This window comes from Rhinoderma darwinii, chromosome 1 (assembly GCF_050947455.1).
Source record: "Rhinoderma darwinii isolate aRhiDar2 chromosome 1, aRhiDar2.hap1, whole genome shotgun sequence".
In the NCBI taxonomy this organism is placed as follows: domain Eukaryota; kingdom Metazoa; phylum Chordata; class Amphibia; order Anura; family Rhinodermatidae; genus Rhinoderma; species Rhinoderma darwinii.
In genome coordinates this window covers 647,710,355-647,726,950 of record NC_134687.1, presented here as the reverse complement: position 1 = coordinate 647,726,950, position 16,596 = coordinate 647,710,355, and the positions used below count along the sequence as shown (strand labels likewise).

The 16,596-nt window shown below is 43.2% G+C and overlaps 2 protein-coding genes across 2 annotated transcripts in view; one reads left to right on the top strand and one right to left on the bottom strand.

The window, feature by feature from the left end:
- LOC142657031 (uncharacterized) overlaps positions 1-3,901 on the bottom strand; it is a 58,346-nt gene extending 54,445 nt beyond the window's left edge. The window contains exon 1 of the mRNA XM_075832110.1: positions 3,807-3,901. The gene's annotated coding sequence lies outside the window, so the exon portion shown is untranslated. The remainder of the gene's footprint in view (positions 1-3,806) is intronic.
- Positions 3,902-5,992: 2,091 nt separating this feature from the next.
- On the top strand, positions 5,993-16,181 carry LOC142674894 (gastrula zinc finger protein XlCGF66.1-like). The gene is made up of 6 exons (XM_075847223.1): positions 5,993-6,137; positions 6,619-6,786; positions 6,871-6,994; positions 14,481-14,540; positions 14,953-15,310; positions 15,945-16,181. The coding sequence occupies exons 1-4, from the start codon at positions 6,060-6,062 to the stop codon at positions 14,486-14,488; spliced, it is 378 nt and encodes a 125-aa protein (XP_075703338.1). The 5' UTR covers positions 5,993-6,059; the 3' UTR covers positions 14,489-14,540; positions 14,953-15,310; positions 15,945-16,181.
- Positions 16,182-16,596: the final 415 nt, after the last annotated feature.

Here is a 16,596-nt window from a genome sequence, read left to right as displayed (position 1 = left end):
TCTTGTAGAGTGTAGTCTACGCGGGCAGGGTCTCTCCTTCTCTTGTAGAGTGTAGTCTACGCGGGCAGGGTCTCTCCTTCTAAACCAGTCTGTCATTCATTAATGTTTATGGTCTCTTGTTATATACTTAACCCCTTGGACACACAGCCAATTTTCATTTTCCCTCCCACCTTCCAAAAGCCAGAACTTTTTTTTATTTTGACATAGCCGTATGAGTACAAGTCTTGTGCGGGATATGAGGTCATCAGTATATGATTGCGGCGGTCCGACACCCGGACCCCGCACCGACCAGCTGCTCCGGCTGCCGGATGTTTTGAACGGTATACAGTAGTTGGAGCCGGAAGCGAATGGCTATTCCGTGACCGGAGAATCTGCTTTCAGCATGGATGTCTGGTGCCCGGAGGCAGCTGTACGGTGCGGGGTCCGGGTGTCGGACCCCCACAGATCATATTCTGATAACCTACCCGGTGGAGGTCATCAGTTGTCCGATCGTAGAAAACCCGTTTTATGTCCCCTATAATGTACTGGGAAACAGCAAAAAAAACTGTGGGGTGGAACAGCGGAAAAAACAGCGACTCCTGTTGTTTTTTGGGTTTCGCGATTTTGCCGCGTTCACCATGCGATAAAAATGACTTATTACCTTTATTCTCCGGCGATTACGGCAACAACAAATTTATATATTTATCTTCTACGAGGAAAGAACAGGGGGTTTTATATTTCCGGTGATTGCGCGGTGTGGGGGGGGGGGGGTTACATTTCCGGTGATTGCGCGGTGTGGGGGGGGGTTACATTTCCGGTGATTGCGCAGTGTGGGTGGGGGGGTTACATTTCCGGTGATTGCGCGGTGTGGGGGGGGGGGTTACATTTCCGGTGACTGGGCGGTGCGAGGGGTTTTACATTTCCGGTGACTGGGCGGTGCGAGGGGTTTTACATTTCCGGTGACTGGGCGGTGCGAGGGGTTTTACATTTCCGGTGACTGGGCGGTGCGAGGGGTTTTACATTTCCGGTGACTGGGCGGCGTGAGGGGGTTTATATTTCCGGTGATTGCGCGGTGTGAGGGGTTTTATATTTCCGGTGATTGCGCGGTGTGAGGAGGTTTATATTTCCGGTGATTGCGCGGTGTGAGGAGGTTTATATTTCCGGTGAATGCGCGGTGTGAGGGGATTTATATTTCCGGTGATTGCGCGGTGTGAGTGGTTTATATTTCCGGTGATTGCGCGGTGTGAGGGGTTTTATATTTCCGGTGATTGCGCGGTGTGAGGGGGTTTATATTTCCGGTGAATGCGCGGTGTGACGGGTTTTATATTTCCGGTGATTGCGCGGTGTGGGGGGTTTATATTTCCGGTGATTGCGCGGTGTGGGGGGTTTATATTTCCGGTGATTGCTCGGTGTGTGAGGGGTTTTATATTTCCAATGATTGCGCGGTGTGAGGGGTTTATATTTCCGGTGATTGCCCGGTGTGAGGGGTTTTATATTTCCGGTGATTGCGCGGTGTGAGGGGTTTTATATTTCCGGTGATTGCGCGGTGTGAGGGGGTTTATATTTCCGGTGATTGCGCGGTGTGAGGGGGTTTATATTTCCGGTGATTGCGCGGTGTGGGGGGTTTTATATTTCCGGTGATTGTGCGGTGTGAGGGGTTTATATTTCAGGTGATTGCGCGGTGTGTGGGGGGGTTTATATTTCTGGTGATTGCGCGGTGTGAGGGGGTTTATATTTCCGGTGATTGCGCGGTGTGAGGGGTTTTATATTTCCGGTGATTGCGCGGTGTGAGGGGTTTATATTTCCGGTGATTGCGCGGTGTGAGGGGTTTTATATTTCCGGTGATTGCGCGGTGTGAGGGGTTTATATTTCCGGTGATTGCGCGGTGTGAAGGGTTTTATATTTCCGGTGATTGCGCGGTGTGAGGGGGTTTATATTTCCGGTGATTGCACGGTGTGAGGGGTTTATATTTCCGGTGATTGCGCGGCGTGAGGGGTTTTATATTTCCCGTGATTGCGCGGTGTGGGGGGGTTTATATTTCCGGTGATTGCGCGGTGTGAGGGGGTTTATATTTCCGGTGATTGCGCGGTGTGAGGGGTTTATATTTCCGGTGATTGCGCGGTGTGAGGGGTTTATATTTCCGGTGATTGCGCGGTGTGAGGGGTTTATATTTCCGGTGATTGCGCGGTTTTATATTTCCGGTGATTGCGCGGTGTGAGGGGTTTTATATTCCCGGTGATTGCGCGGTGTGAGGGGTTTATATTTCCGGTGATTGCGCGGTTTTATATTTCCGGTGATTGCGGGGTGTGAGGGGTTTATATTTCTGGTGATTGCGCGGTGTGAGGGGTTTTATATTCCCGGTGATTGCGCGGTGTGAGGGGGTTTATATTTCCGGTGATTGCGCGGTGTGAGGGGTTTTATATTTCCAGTGATTGCGCGGTGTGAGGGGTTTTATATTTCCGGTGATTGCGCGGTGTGAGGGGTTTATATTTCTGGTGATTGCGCGGTGTGAGGGGTTTTATATTTCCGGTGATTGCGCGGTGTGAGGGGTTTATATTTCCGGTGATTGCGCGGTGTGAGGGGGTTTATATTTCCGGTGATTGCGCGGTGTGAGGGGTTTATATTTCCGGTGATTGCGCGGTGTGGGGGGGTTTATATTTCCGGTGATTGCGCGGTGTGAGGGGTTTATATTTCTGGTGATTGCGCGGTGTGGGGGGTTTATATTTCCGGTAATTGCGCTGTGTGAGGGGTTTATATTTCCAGTGATTGCGCGGTGTGAGGGGTTTATATTTCCGGTGATTGCGCGGTGTGAGGGGTTTATATTTCCGGTGATTGCGCGGTTTTATATTTCCGGTGATTGCGCGGTGTGAGGGGTTTTATATTCCCGGTGATTGCGCGGTGTGAGGGGTTTATATTTCCGGTGATTGCGCGGTTTTTTATTTCCGGTGATTGCGGGGTGTGAGGGGTTTATATTTCTGGTGATTGCGCGGTGTGAGGGGTTTTATATTCCCGGTGATTGCGCGGTGTGAGGGGGTTTATATTTCCGGTGATTGCGCGGTGTGAGGGGTTTTATATTTCCAGTGATTGCGCGGTGTGAGGGGTTTTATATTTCCGGTGATTGCGCGGTGTGAGGGGTTTATATTTCCGGTGATTGCGCGGTGTGAGGGGTTTTATATTTCCGGTGATTGCGCGGTGTGAGGGGTTTATATTTCCGGTGATTGCGCGGTGTGAGGGGGGTTTATATTTCCGGTGATTGCGCGGTGTGAGGGGTTTTATGGAGCGAGATGTGGATTTTGTTGGGGACATTTTATTCCATAAGTTGGAGAAGCGCGACGACCAAAAACAGAGACGTTTACATGTGGGTTATAACTTGGTATTTTAATAATTTGGACATTAACTGATGTAGCGATTACGTTATTTTTAATGGTTACATCACTTATTGTAAACAAACAAAAAAACTTATTACTATGGTAACCGGTCGGCATCGCACAGTTTCTTCGGAGGACAGAGGAAGCCGCTATCTATAACTGATCAGATACCGTGGTCACTATTAATCACGGCATCTGAGGGGTTAAGCTGCCGGGCTTGCGCCGTCTCCGATCTTGGCAGTTTCCGGCGGCTGTGAGAAGTCGTGTACGGTGCAGGCTCCGCTCCTTCTAGTGTGACGGCGCACGTACAACATAATACTATAGATCTGATGTCACCAAGGGGTTAAACCCTCCTGTATTTCATACTTACAGCCCTTAAAATAAATAATAATAATCACCAACACTGTGCCGGACAAAAACGCACCAAAACCGGACAGAAATGACCTCATGTAACCTTACCTTACTACTGCATCATGGGAAATCTCCTGACTGATAGAGCGAATACTAAACAACAGCGGTGACCGGAAGTCATGTACACCCGACCAGCGCTGCTCTCTACCTCATACACGGCAACAGCTGAAGGACCTATGATGACGTCACCACCATGTGACATGGGGAGAAGATTATCAGTTGAGAGGATGAATAGCCCGGCCCCCTCATAGAACTCCGCCCCTCAATGCAACGTGTTCATCATAATTTTATGCAGAACAGGAGCTCCGCCCCCATGTCATGTGATCATCGTCACAGGTCCTTCATCCACTACTTCTCTCCACTGATAAGCTCCACCCCTCGTGCCCTGGTCACGTGGTGGTGACGTCATCACAGGTACTTCCGCTATTGCCGTGTATGAGGTTGAGAGCAGTGTTGGTCGGGTGTTTTCTCTGTTATCAGACAGTCACCCCTGTATGAGTGTGTATACAGAGAGCTGTCAATCATTGAGCAAGGAAATCTGGCCGAATGTTCACCCAAAATGGTGGACGTATAATCCTCCCGAATATCTACTACAGAAATACAACCAGGCCGATCCTCACCTCTCCCAGCGTTACCATAGCAACACGTCCCTGCTCTTCCAGCTGTGTCCAGGTGACCCCTATAATGACATGTGACCTCTCCAGCCTGTGATTGGCTGCAGGGGTCACATGACGCCTTCTTTTATATATGTGTAACCTGCAGCGTTGCTGTGAACACGTGGTGGAGCCGCAGAGGATTCTGGGAACAATGCGATATCCTGCGTGTCTATAATCCGCACCGCAGGTTAACCCCTTCACCACCAGGACAGTTTAGTTTCCCTCTCCGTCTTCTCAGATCTATAACGTTCTGGTTTCTCTGTCAGTCTCGCGGTGCGAGGATTAGATTCTGCCGGACGAGTTGTAGTTTTTCGGGGCGTCATATAAAGTATCACATAATCTCACTGCAACTGCAAAACCTCTATGTGGGGGAAATGGGATTCCTCCAATGTATTTTCGGTTTAGGGTATGTTCACACGGCCAAATTTCAGACGTATACGAGGCGTATTATGCCTCGTTTTACGTCTGAAAATAGGGCTACAATACGTCGGCAAACATCTGCCCATTCATTTGAATGGGTTTGCCGACGTACTGTGCAGACGACCTGTTATTTACGAGTCGTCGTTTGACAGCTGTCAAACGACGACCCGTAAATTTACTGCCTCGGCAAAGAAGTGCAGGGCACTTCTTTGCCACGTAATTTGAGCCGTTCTTCATTGAAATCAATGAAGCACGGCTCAAGGTTTACGAGCGTCTCAGACGCCTCGTAAATTACGAGGAGGAGCTTTTACGTGTGAAACGAGGCAGCTGTTAACAGTCTGTCTTTTCACACGTAACTGCCTCTCAGCGTGTGAACATACCCTTAGAGTTTATAGCGTTCACAGTGTTGGTAAAAACGTCATTTTCATTATTTTGCAGGTCAATACGGTTACGGCGACACCAAATTTCTATAGTTTTTCTTGATGTGCGGCATTTACAAAGAAAACACAAATTGTTAAAAAAAAAATTGTTTTGTGTCGCCAAATTCTCAGCCAGAACTTTTTTATTTTCCGTGGATGGAGCGGAGTTACGGCTTGTCGTCCCCTTTTTCAGTTTTTTTTTTTATCGTGTTTATTTTTTGTTCATGACTAAAAACTTTACCCGTACACCATGTCTTGTGAGATGTCAGCAATGTCTCCCCAGTATCCGCCATGTGTCAGGTTGTCAGAAGTCAGGTCTTCATTGTCTGGGGGGAAATGTCTTCTCACCTGAGAGATATGCCATAAATGTCCGATATATGGGGGTCCCACCTCTATGTGGAGAACGGGGGTCCCCCGACCCGCCTGGTGAGGTGATGACTACATCCAGGTGGAGAATGAATGGAGAGGTGACCACACATGTGCACGACTCTCTCCATTCACTTGTATAGGAGGTCCAGAAACAGCCGAGCACGGCCAGAGGTGGAGCCGCATCCATCAGACATTCCTGGCTTATCCTGGGGAGAAATGTCCGTGTTGGGAATACCCCTTTATTCCATGTGGTGACGGCTCTGAGAAGATGTTTCTCTCAATGATGAATAAGTGAGGTTCTGTATGTCACACATGATGTTGTCCCCTGTATGATTTCCATCTTCTCCTTTCTTCATAAAGACGTCTGCAGTACTAGATCCTCCAGTTTTCTCATCTTCTCCCCCACAACGTTCCTTCTCCTGAATGACCCACCAAGGATGGACAAGGACAGGAATGAGACGAGCAGAAGAATATTAGGCTTCACCTTGGAGATCATCTACCTGTTGAGCGGAGAGGTAAACTTTTCTACATTATAGAACAAGTCACTCATAGGGAAGGGACAATACATAATAGGAAGAATCCAGTGTCCTGTATAACAGCGTCCAGACCTTCCAAGTGACGTCAAGAATCCAACAGCAGAAAATCTGAAGATCAGCCACCAATATGGTCCGTTATGTGACATGTCACCAATGCAGCAATAGTAATGTTGTAGAGCAATGAGAATGACAAGGAACCAGGAGGATCAGGATGACATCTATATAGAAACATAGAAGATGACGGCAGGAGGAGAGCACATGGTCCATCTAGTCCCCCCAATATTATTTCCTTTTTAGTTTTGGCCTCGTTCTATTTTCTCAATGTCTTTTTGTAGGTGAGGTCTCCAGTATTACAGATGTGGGGTCACTAGAGCTCTATACAGCGGGGTCACAATCTCCCTCTTTCTACTGAGGGGGGAATACTGTGTTCAGTTCTCTAAGTGTCTCTCTCCATACACAGGAGTACACAATAGTGAAGAAGACATCGGGTGACTGTACGACTCCCATCATCCATGAGTCAGGAGGATGGAGCAGTAGTCCCATCACAGAGCCTCCCCCTCACTCCCGGATACATGAGAAGAAGATCTTAGAACTGATCTACAAGATGACTGAGCTGCTGACTGGAGAGGTGACACTGCTGGGAATGCTGGGAAATTCTACAGTAACAGCACTGGAGGTGTCTGGGTGATGACTGTATCATTGTGTGTGTCAGGTTCCTATAAGGTGTCAGGATCTCGCGGTCTATTTCTCCATGGAGGAGTGGGAGTATCTAGAAGGACACAAGGATCTGTACGAGGAGATCATGATGGAGGACTACCGGCCCCGCACATCACAAGGTGAGAAGAGACGGATATATTTGGCATTACTGTGGGCACAGGCTGGCACTGGCGCCATGTTGAGGCCTTAATAGCGTCATGTGCAGTACATATACACGTGTGTACAATGACATGTAATGTAGGAGCTCCGCAATTTCAGCTCACGTTAGATCCCTACGTTTTCTGTATATGTCCAAACAATCCACAGCGCTCCATTCACCAGACAGATTATAAAAGTGTCCTTTGCCACAAATGTTCAGCTTTTTGTATGTAATGCTCATTCCCGCCGGACTCCTCTCCTGAACTCCTCTCAGTAACTTGGAAGTTCTTTTGCTGAATTTGACGGTTTTGACGTGGGCAGATTTGGAACACTAAACTTCATCTAAGTAACAACATGCTGGGGGTTCAGTGGCTGCAAACCTTGTGACAGGTTCCCTTCTAAATGCTGCCAGGACTCCTAGGAAAATCCTGTGAGTCCTGCATCCCCCGCCCACATCTGGAATCTGTGTTTCCTACAGATGGATCCAGTGAATTCGCTGGGGTGTCGGTGGCTGCAATGGCAACCGGAGGCCTAATACTGGCCTCCCGTTGTGCCTAGCACGGAAAACTTCCAGCCCCAGCGGTGGATATCAGCTGTATGTTACAGCTGACATCCACCTGAAACGGCAGGAACCGGAGCTAGCTCTGATCCCTGCCATTAACCCCTCAGATGCAGCGATCGGATGCGATCGCTGCATCTTTGTGGTTGCTAGCAGATGGCCAGCTGTGCCCTGCAATCGTACGACTGCCGACTTCTATTATGACACCAGGAGACCTAACAATGGCCTCCTGTTTGCCATTACGGAATCCGATTAGGTCCCACTCGGAGGCGAAGCCTAATCGGCTTGCTGTCAGTGACTAACTGACAGATCTAATACATTGCACTACGTAGGTAGTGCAATGTATTAGGAAAAAAAACAGACAGTTGGACCTTCAAGTCCCCTAGTGGGACTAAAGTAAAGTGTGAAAAAAAATTTGTAAAAAAATATAATAAAAGTTTTAAGTAATAAAATAAAACACAATCGCCCTTTTTCACTTATCAAGTCCTTTATTATTGAAAAAGAAAAACTATACATATTTGGTATCGCCACAACCGTAACGGCCTAAACTATAAAAATATTATGTTCTTTATTCAACGCGGTGAACGGCGTAAAAAAAACGTAAAAAATAATGCCAGTATTTCTGGTTTTTGGTCACTTTGCCCTACGAAAATTGAAATAAAAAGTGATCAAAAAGAAAATGGTACCTATAAAAACTATATCTCGTCCCGCAAAAAACAAGCCCTCATACAGCTCCGTCAACGAAAAAATTCAAACGTTATGGCTCTCCCAACTTGGCGACAGAAAAAATCCATTCTTTTTACAAAAGTAATTTTATTGTGCAAAAAGTTGTAAAACATAAAAAAGTCCTATAAATTAGGTATTGCCGGAATCGTACTGACCCGCAGAATAAAGTTAACATGTCATTTATAACGCATGGTGAACGCTGTATAAAAAGAACCCCTAAAAAAGCTGTGCCAGAATTGCGTTTTTTTGTTTACCTGGCATCCCAAAAAATAGTATAAAAAGTGATCAAAAAGTTGCATGTACCCCAAAATGGTACCAATAATAACTACATCTCGTCCCGCAACAAACCAGCCCTCATACCACTACGTCTATGAAAAAATAAAATTAGTTATGGCTCCAATAAGTCAGGAAATAAAAAAATATGCGGTTGTGCAGATCAGAGGGGAACATTTTGTCTGTTTCAAGAGGTGATTTATCGGGGCCCTAAAATTAGGGAACCAGGAAGGGGAGGGCCCAAACATATCCGTTGGAAGTGAGGGTGCCCGCATTATACCAGGACAACACTTTCTAGCAAAATTCCCCAAACTGCAAAGGTGCAGAGTGTGGACCAAAAGGGGGATAAGAAAGGACACCATTTATCAGTGCGACACCGGCCTGTGCAGAAAGGAATGCTTCACAGCGTAACACACATCTATGGATTATTTTATTGTTTACCCCATTATTATACCACCTGACTATGCCCCTTATATACTCTGCCCAGCTTACATGTACCCCCACATTATAAATGGAAATATCAGCAATACTCAAACAAAACTACTACCAAGCAAAATCTACGCTTTAAAAGCCAAATGGCGCTCCCACCCATCTGAGCGCTACAGTGTGCCCAAACAGCAGTTTACTTCCACATATATGGCACCGCCCTACCCGGGAGAACCCTTTTAACAATTTTTAGGGTGTGTGTCTCCAGTGGCATAAGCTGCGCACTACATACTTGCTACTGAATTGGCATATCTGGGGAAAATTTTACATTTTTTACTTTGCACCATACGCAGCGCATTTATTTATGGAAAAGACCTGCGGGGTGAAAATGCTCACTACACCCCTTAATAAATGCCTTGAGGGGTGCAGTTTCTAAAATGAGGTCACTTCTCAGGGGTTTCTTTTATTATTTCCCATCTGAGCCCCTGCAATTGTGAACCAATACTTTGTAAATTGCCAAATTAGGCCTCAATTTCGCATGGTATTCTCTCACTCCTGAGCCCTGTCAAATGTCCAGGCAAAAGATTAGGGTCACATGTAGGGTGTTTCTAAAGCCGGGAAACACCACATAATAATTAGAGAGCTTGTCTTGTTATGGTGGCACAAGCTGGGCACCACATATTGGCATATCTATGGCAAAAATCCAATTTTCACTCTGCAACATCGAGTGCACACTAATTTATGCAAAACACCTGCGGGGTTAACATGCTCACTACACCCCTAGGTGAATACCTTGAGGGGTGTAGTTTCCAAAATGGGGGTCACTTCTGGTGGGGTTTTCAAATGCTACGTAGCGACCAGAAACCAATCCAGCAAAATCTGTACTCCAAAAGCCAAATGGCGCTCCTTCCCTTCTGAGCACTGCCTTTTGCCCAAAAATTCGTTTATATCCAAATATGGGGTATTGCCGTACTCGGGAGAAATTGCTTAACAAATGTTGTGGTTCTTTTTTGGCTTTATTTTTTGGAGAAAATGAGAAATTTTGCGCTAAAGCTACGTCTTATTGGGAAAAAAAAATGTCATTTTTATTTTCACTGCCCAATTCAAATAAAATCTATGAAACACCTGTGGTGTCAAAATGCTCACTACACCCCTAGATTCATTCCTCAAGGGGTGTAGTATCACAAATGGAGTCCCTTTTTGGGAGTTTCCACTGTACTGGTACCTAAGGGGCTTTGCAAAAGCGACATGGTGCAGAAAAACCAATCCAGCAAAATCTGTTCTCCAAAAGCCAAATGCCACTTCTGTTCCTTGCCATGTGCCCAAACAGCAGTTTATGACCACATATGGGGTATTTCAATACTTCAGAGAAGTTGCTTTACAAATGTTGGGGTTCTTTTTTTTTTTTCCTTTTTTTTTTTGAGAAAATGTAAAATTTTGCGCTAAAGCTACGTCTTATTGGAAAAAAAGGATTGTTTTTATTTTTACTGCCCAACTCTAATAAATTCTATGAAACATCTGTGGGGTCAAAATGATCGCTAGATGAATTCCTCAAGGAGTGTAGTTTCCTAAATGGAGTCACTTTTTGGGCGTTTTCACTGTTTTGTCCCCTCAGGGGCTATGTTAATGCGACATGGCCTCCGCAAACCATTCCTGCTAAATTTGAGCTCCAAAAGCCAAATGGCGCTCTTTCCATTCTGAGCCCTGCCGTGTGTCCAAACAGCCATTTATTACCACATGTGGGGTATTGATTTACTCGGGAGAAATTGCTTTACAAATTTTGCGGTAATTTTTCTCCTTTAGTCCTTGTGGAAATGAGAATAAACATTTTCTTTGAAAGAATGTAGATTTATATTTTCATGGCCTACTTCCAATAATTTCTGCAATAAAACTGTAGGGTCAAAATGCTCACTATACCCCTAGATAATTTCCTTAAGGGGTGTAGTTTCCCAAATGGGGTCACTTTTGGGGGATTTCCACTGTTTTGGCACCGCAAGAGCCCTTCAAACCCGACATGGTGGCTAAAATATATTCTAATAAAAAGGAGGCCTCAAAATCCACCAGGTGCTCCTTTGCTTCTGAGGCCGGTGCTTCAGTCCAGTAGCACACTAGGGCCATATGTGGGATATTTCTAAAAACGGCAGCACCTGGGCAATAAATATTGAGTTGCATTTCTCTGGTAAAACTTGTTACAGAAAGAATGGATTAAAAATTAATTTCACCTCTACTTTGGTTTAATTCCTGTGAAACGTCTAAAGGGTTAAGAAACGTTCTAAATGCTGTTTTGAATACTTTGAGGGGTGAAGGTTTTTAAAATGGGGTGACTTTTTGGGATTTAATATATAAGGCCCTAAAAGCCACTTCACAACTGAACTGGCCTCTGTAAAAATAGCCTTTTGAAATTTTCTTAAAAATGTGAGAAATTGCTGCTAAAGTTCTAAGTCTTGTAACGTCCTAGAAAAATAAAATGATGTTCAAAAAACTATGCAAATATAAAGTAGACATATTAATTAGCAACAATTTTGTGTGTTATAACTGCCTGTCTTACAAGCAGATACATTTAAAGCGTAGCTAAACTTTCGAGAAAAAACATAAATGTAAACTGCTATTTTGTCCCTCTATGTGAATACATTACTCGCGGCAATTTAAGTATCTGTTGACACTTGGATAAATACCTCATCTTCCAGCATCCTCCTCTGCCTCCATATTCCTGCATTTTAATTCCTGCCTGCTCTCACCTCAGTGCACATCACTGTATACACTATATACTATAAGGACAGCACTGTATACAGTATACTATAAAGACAGCTCTGTATACATTATACAGTATATACTAGAAGGACAGCAGTGTACAGCACTGTATACAGTATATATACACTATATACTACAAGGACCGCAGTGCACATTACTGTATACAGTATATATACTATAAAGACAGCTCTGTATACACTACATACTATAAGGACAGCAGTGTACAGCACTGTATACAGTATATATACTATAAAGACAGCTCTGTATACACTATATACTATAAGGACAGCAGTGTACAGCACTGTATACAGTATATATACTATAAAGACAGCTCTGTATACACTATATACTATAAGGACAGCAGTGTACAGCACTGTATACAGTATATATACTATAAAGACAGCTCTGTATACACGATATACTATAAGGACAGCAGTGTACAGCACTGTATACAGTATATATACTATAAAGACAGCTCTGTATACACTACATACTATAAGGACAGCAGTGTACAGCACTGTATACAGTATATATACTATAAAGACAGCTCTGTATACACTACATACTATAAGGACAGCAGTGTACAGCACTGTATACAGTATATATACTATAAAGACAGCTCTGTATACACGATATACTATAAGGACAGCAGTGTACAGCACTGTATACAGTATATATACTATAAAGACAGCTCTGTATACACTACATACTATAAGGACAGCAGTGTACAGCACTGTATACAGTATATATACTATAAAGACAGCTCTGTATACACTATATACTATAAGGACAGCAGTGTACAGCACTGTATACAGTATATATACTATAAAGACAGCTCTGTATACACTACATACTATAAGGACAGCAGTGTACAGCACTGTATACAGTATATATACTATAAAGACCGCTCTGTATACACTATATACTATAAGGACAGCAGTGTACAGCACTGTATACAGTATATATACTATAAAGACAGCTCTGTATACACTATATACTATAAGGACAGCAGTGTACAGCACTGTATACAGTACATATACTATAAAGACAGCTCTGTATACACTATATACTATAAGGACAGCAGTGTACAGCACTGTATACAGTATATATACTATAAAGACAGCTCTGTATACACTATATACTATAAGGACAGCAGTGTACAGCACTGTATACAGTATATATACTATAAAGACAGCTCTGTATACACGATATACTATAAGGACAGCAGTGTACAGCACTGTATACAGTATATATACTATAAAGACAGCTCTGTATACACTACATACTATAAGGACAGCAGTGTACAGCACTGTATACAGTATATATACTATAAAGACAGCTCTGTATACACTACATACTATAAGGACAGCAGTGTACAGCACTGTATACAGTATATATACTATAAAGACAGCTCTGTATACACGATATACTATAAGGACAGCAGTGTACAGCACTGTATACAGTATATATACTATAAAGACAGCTCTGTATACACGATATACTATAAGGACAGCAGTGTACAGCACTGTATACAGTATATATACTATAAAGACAGCTCTGTATACACTACATACTATAAGGACAGCAGTGTACAGCACTGTATACAGTATATATACTATAAAGACAGCTCTGTATACACTACATACTATAAGGACAGCAGTGTACAGCACTGTATACAGTATATATACTATAAAGACAGCTCTGTATACACTACATACTATAAGGACAGCAGTGTACAGCACTGTATACAGTATATATACTATAAAGACAGCTCTGTATACACGATATACTATAAGGACAGCAGTGTACAGCACTGTATACAGTATATATACTATAAAGACAGCTCTGTATACACTATATACTATAAGGACAGCAGTGTACAGCACTGTATACAGTATATATACTATAAAGACAGCTCTGTATACACTACATACTATAAGGACAGCAGTGTACAGCACTGTATACAATACATATACTATAAGGACAACACTATATACACGCTGTCTTACTGCTGCCATGCTCCTCTGACAATAATGTTTCTCAGAGTCATCTTCAAAATAATGTCCTGCTTATTTGGTTGACTGTCCCCTACTGACTACTTATTCGCAATGTCTGAAAAAACGTTTTTCTGACATTTATATTTTCTCTGTAAACTAGGCTGCCCATACAGCTAATTCTGCACTCCTCTATGCGGAAATAGAAGATATGTTTTCTTCCAGTTGTATAAATAGTTATTATAAAATTAACTCCTACCTCATTACATCTAAGATACATATAACATGTTCATATTATATATACATTTTTAATTACAAATTGGACATGAATTTTACTCTGTTACATCTTCTGACTGTCTAGTCAAGAGTGCCTACAACGTACCTGTGGACAGCTCCAAGTTACGTCCGTCATTGACGCCTCGCAAAATGATTTTCGTGTGAATAAGGCCTTTGAGCTAGCATTTGACACAAATGGCATAACATTTTTGTTGTCACAGATTGTGGCCTCTTTATCCACATGCCCCCCTTTTTTTAGTCTAGTGAGAACAGTTTGTTCCAATTTGATGCACATTGGGCACCAAGATCTGCTAAATATTGCTGCATCTTACACCACAGTCGAGCTGTAACAACAATAATAAATCTAATTCACTATTACCAGACAGGCTATTGAAACAATTTTAAGAACTGGATGTCCTAATTATAAATATTACTAATGTGCTTTTTTTGTATGTGAAACAGGACAGTGATGCATACTCCCAATCTGAATGCAGCAAGTCTGAAGATGAGGAGCCCAATAAGGTTACTACTAACCCGCTAAGTATCATTATTCCATCTAAGTTTTACACAACACTTTACAAATAGCTTTTTACACACCCTGGCTTACAAACGGCTAAATACATATCTGTTGCTTTGGACATCTGTTTAACCCACAGATATCTTGGCTACCTACAGCTTACACACGCATACACGCTTGGCCTTTCTCACTTTTAAGAGGTTACAAAGACGCTTTTAGGCTTCAACAGTATGTTAGCCCTTTATCTACAAAAGTAGCTATGGATCAAGCTTGTTAACTGAACAATCCTCATCTCCCAATGTTCGGCCCAACAAACAGCAAAAAGCAAACAGTTTATCGCATACATATTCTATTGGTATAGCCTGATGTAATGTTGTATTGCATAATTATTACAATGTTTTGTATTTTTTGCCATAGGAAATCCAACTGTTGCGGGAAAAATTAATGAAAAAAGTTTGGGAATGAGAAAACTATAGCATCCAGTGTTTTCAAAACGACCCTGAATGGCCAAATATAGAATACCAATTATACACATGAGCGGATAGGAAACAATCAGTGGTGTAAAAATGGAAATTGTGTTCCAATGTCGACACGTGGCGAAAGTAAATGCTGCCAGGAGGAAGATGCCCTCAACCAATTTTTTGATCGGGGGATCCATTGTAATTTGCAAATAGAGGAACTTGCTGAAGAATGATTTTTAGAAAAAAATCATCGATCTTATGGTTGAATTTAGAGCGCAAATTTCCCAACGGGAGTTGACTAAACAAAGAAATAGGTAAGTATGTATGTAAGGCTTCGTTCACATCTGCCTCAGGGCTCTGTTCATGGGTTCTGTCGGAACATTGTCAGGGGAACCCATGAATGGAGCCCTGACTGAAACAAACCATAGGTTTCCGTTTGCATCACCATTGATTTCAATGGTGACGGATCCGGTGCAAATGGTTTCCGTTTGTCACCGGTGTTTAAGGGTTCCGTCTCTTTGACGGAAGTAATACCGTAGTCTACTACCCTATTCATTCCGTCAAAACGACGGAATCCTTGCACAATGGAGACAAACGTAAATCATTTGCATCGAATACGTCACTATTGAAATCAATGGTAATGCAAACGGAAACCTGGTGTTTCCGTTTGTTTGTCAGGGTTCCGTTCATGGATTCCCCCGTCGCAAAGCTCAGACGGAACGCCTGAACGGAGCCCTGACGCATATGTGAACGACGCCTTAGTAAGTATGTATGTCTATGTAAGAAGGTATGAACAACTGCCTTCTTTTGACATGGTATTGTTTATAGAAGTAAAGGAATGTTTTTGTCTGCATCATGTCCACAAACCCCCGCACACACACCATAACAGTTATGCTAGTGTGACATATTTCTGTACGTTGACTACGTTTTCTTGCTTTTTTCCAACAGGGTCCGTAGAAAAGCTTGTTATCGAACAATCAGTCTTTTTGTACATGGGGCATTAGGTCCGAAAAAACGTATCCCAATACCGTCGTGCATTGTATCCTTCATCAGGACCAAGTTTCCAGATCCAGATGAAAGATACATGGGGTTTTTCTGGGATGAAGATTATGGAGCTGCTGACATGGTGCTTGATGTCTAATCTTTGCATCCATTCCCTTAATTAATAAATATGTTTTCAATGCACTATGAGACTTCGAATTACGCCTTATTCTTATGTGAGTGTTTTGCTCAGTGTTTTCAATCATTGATTATAAGCTAAAAGTAGTAGCGTATGCTACACAGAAATAAGATATAATGGAACGATTTTGACCTCCTTGGTGTTTGCGACCCAATCCTGGTTTGGCTTCCCATCACTGTTGCAAAACACAAATGTCAACTTTGGCCATCACATGTATCTGGTCTCTGATCCACAACACTGTATTCTGAATGACTTCTGAAGGTAATCCTTTTAGAAGGAGCTAGTATGGGGACGAGCACTCGTTACTCCGATCGCTAGTCCCCATTCATTACTATAGTGGCAGCAGCACGTCTACCTTTACACAGGGAGATGTGCTGCCAACAACAATAAGGCTGGGTTCACACAACCTATTTTCAGGCG

Excerpts from the sequence above, each read along its gene's own strand:
- LOC142674894 (XM_075847223.1), top strand. The coding sequence starts at position 6,060 with ATGGACAAGGACAGGAATGAGACGAGCAGAAGAATATTAGGCTTCACC. Across the intron at positions 6,138-6,618 it reads TCTACCTGTTGAGCGGAGAG|GAGTACACAATAGTGAAGAA; the intron begins GTAAACTTTTCT and ends CTCCATACACAG. Across the intron at positions 6,787-6,870 it reads CTGAGCTGCTGACTGGAGAG|GTTCCTATAAGGTGTCAGGA; the intron begins GTGACACTGCTG and ends TGTGTGTGTCAG.